The 6,567-nt window shown below is 29.1% G+C and overlaps 1 protein-coding gene across 1 annotated transcript in view; it reads left to right on the top strand.

Annotated features, from left to right (window-relative positions):
- LOC106692721 (zinc finger protein 708) overlaps nt 1–6,567 on the top strand; it is a gene marked incomplete in the record, with an annotated part of 25,732 nt that overhangs the window by 11,242 nt on the left and 7,923 nt on the right. The window contains 5 exon segments of the mRNA XM_067053039.1: nt 361–493; nt 1,674–1,747; nt 1,854–1,986; nt 2,565–2,676; nt 3,654–3,852. Coding sequence (XP_066909140.1) covers nt 361–493; nt 1,674–1,747; nt 1,854–1,986; nt 2,565–2,676; nt 3,654–3,852 — 651 coding nt within the window.

Below are 6,567 nucleotides of genomic sequence, written 5' to 3'. Positions count from 1 at the left end.
ATTTTTTTTATTTATTAACTGATAAATTGTTTATTACTATTTTTTCTTCCTTCTTGACCTTAGCCCTGACCATCTGCTTTATATTTAAGATTAATTTTATCAAAAATGAAAATTTTCAGTCCCAATACTTACTGTATCATTTGATACTCCTTAAAATTTAGGACCAATGAATAAATTTTGAAGCTATTTGTTCAATAGTTATTGATTTTATATAGGACTGTTTTTTATACAGACATGTCCAAGTCACTTCAGCTATCTTTTCTCAGCAATTCGTTTTATTTATTGCAAGCAGATACATTCTCTTATCCTCTCGTTTTTATTTATTATTTTTATTGCTTAATGATCATTAAAGTTTTTTAGCTGTTATAACTCCTGGATCACAACAAACTCTTGAGCTCAGCTCCAATAGCAAAAGAGAAAAATCTGAGAAAATGACTAAAAAAGGACTGAAGAAGATTAGCAATGTTAAAGTTGAGAAAGAAATGGGAGTCAGGTAGGATATTACAGATCCCTTGAAAAGCATAGTTGAAAAATTATTTTTGACAATTTTTTTGTAATTGAAAACTGGTTTGAAGAAAGTTTTGTAACTTTGCTTTGAAATCTAACTCATAAATTTATATAGAAAATGTTTTATGTGTGACTAAATAAATTTGGAACTTTCTAAACTATTATTCCTTAGTTGTATTTCTTTTTTAAAGTGAGCATTGAATGAAAAGGGATATAGTGATAGAAATAGAACGTAAGTGTTAAAAAAAAACTAAAGGATCACTTGAGTGTATGGCTTGGTTTTGGAAAAGGATATGAAATTCAATGAGGAAAGCTAAAATATTCTCAGAAAAAGTAACGAACAACATAGGTAAATGTGGCGTTGTAACTGGTCCAAGCGAGATAGTTATCTGAGACTGGAGGGGCCAGGAACAATCTATATGACTGGTTCAAGGTCACGTGATTGAGATGGTAATACAAGCTGGGATTGAAGGATTAAGGTGGGAATGGGCGTAATTGAATGGTGATTATCGGAACATTTAATTATTTTTATCATTGGAGTAATTGGTAATGTCCTGAAAGAATGAATGATCATTTGAACCTGCAATGTCTTAAATTAACTCCACAACTAGTTCAGAGTTGCAAATTGGAAATCCAAAAATAATATGGGTCTGTTACCAACATTAATATTCAATAAACTTTCTTACAATACATTAATAATCGTTATCAATATTGGTAATAGTAATTATAATAATATATCAAAACATTTGGTGTGTTTTGTGCATTACATGACTTTCACTTAATTTGATTAGGAATTATTCCTTATTTGTTTCAAATCTGCAATTTCTGTATTATTCACGATGGCAATACTTCCTCTTCCTATGTTTCCATTTATAAGTTATGTAAAAAAAATTGTTGGTATGTTTTTGCGTTTCCATGGTTTTATCACTTAGGTCTGAAATATATGACTACTGTCTTTATTATGTAAACAGAAAAACATTTATTTTCTCCTTTAGTTAATTATCAAATTCTTTTATAGTTCATGTTTACCAATTTCTGACTGCTTCCAGACCATTTTGCTATTATTAATTGCTCACAGTCAATCAACAATCTTCCATTAAAAAAAAAATTATTTTAAAATCACAGATATGAAATATCTTTAATTAATTATAACTTAACATTTACAGATGTGGTGTTGAAGGCTGTGCTGTACGTTTGGTCTCACTAACAAATATGTCATATCACAGGCAGTGTCATGATGGTATGCTTTTATGGTCAATTAGGTTTTTATAGTTCTTAGTTCGACAGTGGTTATTTTTATCAAAACTCTAAAACATTAACAAATTTGGTTAATCATTTTCATTAAGGAGTCAAATGGAAATGTTTGGAATGCTGCGAAAATTCATCCTCTTGGGCAAACTTATCCCTTCACCTTTGGAAGCAGCATAGTATTGACATGGAGCTTTATTCCTGTGACCAATGCTCTTACAAAACTAATAGGTAAACCAATGAATAATTTGTTTCATCATATTAGCTTATAAGTTGACTTATCATTTGTAATATTACTAATTATCTTGATAATTGTATTTTATTTAGTACATTATCTTTTATTAGAAAAGATTATTAGGTGTGTAACATGATCTTTCTGCATCTATCTTTAGTAGATGAGTATCAGAGGTAAATTATTAATTTTAAACTAAATTCTGAAATGAGAATTAAAAATTAAAACTTTTTTGATTTTATCAATTAGTTTAAACTTCAATAAATAACCCAAATCATTGGCAGTTGATTTACTGAACACATCTACCATTCTCCATTGATAAATGATAACACATATTAGGACAAATTTAACTTATAAAGATCTTAATTTTATTTGACTTCCAAATTATGAAAAAGAGGTTAATATCCTAAACTTAGTAAATCAACAAAATGTTTGTGTAAGTATACCTAAGAATAGTTTTAAGCTTAATTTCTGTCCTGCATATAGCATCAAACTCAATACCTTGTATAAATTAACTAAAATTTTCCTAGTGATACTTTCAATTGACGTTAAAATTTTATTATCTTGTTTGTTACAGTTTAAGTAAATTGTTGAACTTACACAGGCGTACACATGGCAATGAGAGACCTTTCTTATGTGATTCTTGTGGTAAAGGATTTAAGACAACTAAACAACTAAGAAACCATAAGGTTTGTATCCTTTCTTATTAATAAATTTCATTTGGAGGCAGTGACATTTACCATAAGCTATATTTTGAGGGATGTGATGTCCAAGCACATTGGGACTAGAGTCCCAGATTACTTGATTCAGAATTTCATGGGTTCATATCCTATCTGCGTCAGTCAATATTCATTTTGCAGAGACCCCAGGAAATAGATCCTGACACTTCCACTCTGGGGCTGCATAGATTCTCAGTGGAAGACATAAGCCAAAAAAAAGTACCAACCTCTTTCTAATATCTAGAATACTTGATCTTATCAGAGCTCAGATAGCTCCTAATTTGTAGTCTATATGCTGTACTACAGTTCCTGTCTTTTAACTACCACCACTAATATTTTTTTTCTGGAGAATTTTTTCTTTAGATTTTTGTGTAATTTTATAATATTCTAGTATTCCAATTTATATATTTACATTTTACATAAATCTTATTGTATAGAATCCTAAGAAGAAACAGCTTTTCAAGAAATAACCGAGTCTTACTTATTAACTAAATAGGAGAATGCCACTATTTCTGTGACATGTCATGCATTATATAAAAAAGTTAAGGTATCAGATTAGACAACAGGCTAATCCCAAATATGCTCCATCTCAGTCTTTCTCACGAGTGAATCTCTGATCCTGTCATTCACAGACCCAGTGAGTAGTCATTTGGACTCAGAGGGCCTTTAAATTTGTATTTCATTTAAAAACTTGGATTACAAATTTTTCACAATTCCAATTCTTCCTCTTACTGTATCATTCTTATACAGAGTGTCCCAGGAGGAAATATGGGTGGGTACTACCTATTTATTATAATGATTTGATTTGCTAATTTCTGTCTACTGTTTCATACTACACTTCTCATATATTGATCAATTTTTATTATCTTCGATCAATTTCATTCTCATGTAGTGCTAATACAAATTGTGAAGATTTCTCTTAAGACCTAAATTTCTGTTTGTTTCAGACTGTCCATAGAGTAAAACAAAATGGTGAAAATGAGAACACTTCTTGTTCTATTTGTGGGAGGACATTTACATGTATGAGAATGTTAAAACATCACATAGATATTGTACATCGTAAGTTGAGGCCTTACTTATGTTCAGACTGTGGGCATTCTGCTGCTTCACGAAGTTCCCTTAGAATGCATTCGAGACAACATACAGGTGACACATTTAATTAACATTGTTTAACTAATTTCCTGGTCAAATAACATGTACCAGATACATAACACATGACCGAAAGCCCTTTTTTTATATGCTAATGTTCATCTTTTTTAATATACGTAAGTGAGAAAAAAATAATAAGAAATATTAATAAGAAAATATATACTCCACACCAAATTGAATCTCTGAAGGGGCAATCTTCTAGAATAGTTAAAGCTATAGACCGGAAACCAAGGCTAAAAAGGTGTTGGCCAAAAGTATTCTTTCTATAGAATAGAAATATGATCGTCTGCCACCTTTAGATTGGTCGCAATCCAATTTTATCGGTCAATGAACTCAATATATTTCACACTGATCCGTATAATTTTCTGTTCAAAAATAATTCAATTTTAACCTAAACTTTACAACAGGTACTGTTAATTTCTTTAAGTAGGTAAGGTGCATTCCTTTGAAATTTCATTTTATACTACAAAATCCTGAACCTTTTAATTTATTATGTATTAAATTTCAATTTCTTATAAACTACTTTATAAAATTATTGAAAATTGTAGGTTTTTTTTGTAGGTTGTTTACACCTTAAATACTTCAAATATCATTCTAAAGATATTTACAGTACCTGTTGTATAGTCTAGGTAAAAATTTTATCAATTTTCTAATAGAATATAGCGAGCGGAAAATAATACAGATTTTTTGTAAAATATACCAGTTTGTTAACCTATATAATTTGAATGTGACCGATCTAAGGCGGCAGATATCAATAACTCCAGTGTATGTTGCCAATACTTTCAGTCTGAACTAACTTTCTCAGCTCCCAGCCTAGTAAGGGCCAAATTTGAATGTTATGTTGCTGAAGTTCACGATCTGCTGCTTCTTTCAACTTCTTCACTTTTGCCTTTACAGTATAAGCCAGTGTCTCATTAAGAGAGGAAATATTTAGTTTTTTAATATTTTAGAACCTATTACTCAATAAAGAAAAAAAACTATATATGTATGCTCACACCATTTATAAACTAAACAGCGAAAAACAATTTATTTTTTTTATAAATATGTATTTCTTGTCGATTTTGAGCTTACTTTTTGACGTAATTTCATAATTAGTAGTAGTAACCGTTAGTAACGGTTGTCATGTCAGTAAACTCATGCGCTGTTTATCTCTAACTCTTTTGAGATTAGTGAAAACTTGCCCAGATATAATAATCCAATTTTTTAATCAGTCATTATACCTATCTCTTATCATTTATGTGAGCAGCATATTTTCATAAAAATCATTTTTGCTTTGTTAGTATTGTTTTTTTGCTGTTCTATGATATTCTGTGTTTGATCACTACTTCAGAATGTTTTTAGCCCCTGACAAAGTTAGATCAGTAGATAAGACTAGCCAGCTCTGTACCTGGCCTGAATGTTAAAGCTATCAGAAACTAACGATGTTCCAAACAACTCTGGAGTTGTATATATATAACCCAAATCATTGGCAGTGTCAACTGCATATACTACTGTGATCTTAAAAATTTCCAGGATGGAGAAGCATAGTTATGACAAGAAATCTTGGTATTATTGCCCGTGTTGCGAGTTAGTATGTTTAGATGAAGAAAAGGCTAACTTTCATGCAGAAAATTGTACAGGAGTAGCAAAAAGAATATACTGTCTTGCATGTGATAACACCTTTAAATCCACTACCGTCCTACAAGTGATTATTCAAATTAATCAATAATTTATGTCTTTATTTATTTCTTATTATGCAAATTATTATTATTTTTTTTTAGGCACATTTAATTGTTGACCACAAAGTATCTATGGCCGAACTAAAAGAAGTGATTTCTATCAATTTAGAAACTATCAAAAATAAATCGAGTGATAATACAGGTATTTATTTGTATAAGTTGATGTCAATAGGAAGAACTTATGTAAAATATTCAAAAAAATAATTGTGAAAAATCTTATATGCAATCTTTTATTTATTTAAAATTCTTATCAAAATACATTCAATACTTCAATGTTTTGGGGTTTTGCCCCATCTTCAGGATTAAAGGATTTTATCTGTAGGATAGCATTGTATGTAGACCAGGGAGTTACTTTTTAGAATTCTATTTTTAATTATAACTTTTAGTTATAAACTAAATTATCATAGAAGAATTTATAAAGATGAATAATTTGTATTTATACATGTATACATATATATTAGAAAGTCTAGTGTTAAAGGAAAAATGGTAAATATGTCAAAAAAAAATGTACAAGTATAAAATTCTGAAAATGGATCAAAACCCCAAAACATCAAGGTATCAAATTTAATTTTGATTAGAATTTTAAATAAAAAAATTATTAAACAGAATTTTTTGCAATGATTTAATTGAAATATTTTTGTTTTTACCTCAAATTCATTCTTAAAACTCTTATATTAGCAAATCATATTTAGTAAAACCAAATATGAGGTATTCTCCATCAAATCTGGGAATCATCAAAAGTTTTAACTAAAGAGATTTTAGTCACAGATATTGTTGGACATAAGTATATTTTTTTTATTTATAAATACATGATTGTCTATAAGTTATTTTGATCGAGATTATCATGGCTTCGGTCAAGAACGATGAAAAAACTTAAGTAATCAACTATTTATTAGTTTATTTTTTTTATTTATTAACTGATAAATTGTTTATTACTATTTTTTCTTCCTTCTTGACCTTAGCCCTGACCATCTGCTTTATATTTAAGATTAAT

This window comes from Halyomorpha halys, unplaced genomic scaffold (assembly GCF_000696795.3).
Source record: "Halyomorpha halys isolate HHAL.00 unplaced genomic scaffold, Hhal_1.1 Scaffold68.1, whole genome shotgun sequence".
Taxonomy (NCBI): domain Eukaryota; kingdom Metazoa; phylum Arthropoda; class Insecta; order Hemiptera; family Pentatomidae; genus Halyomorpha; species Halyomorpha halys.
This window is presented reverse-complemented; position numbering and strand designations above follow the sequence as displayed.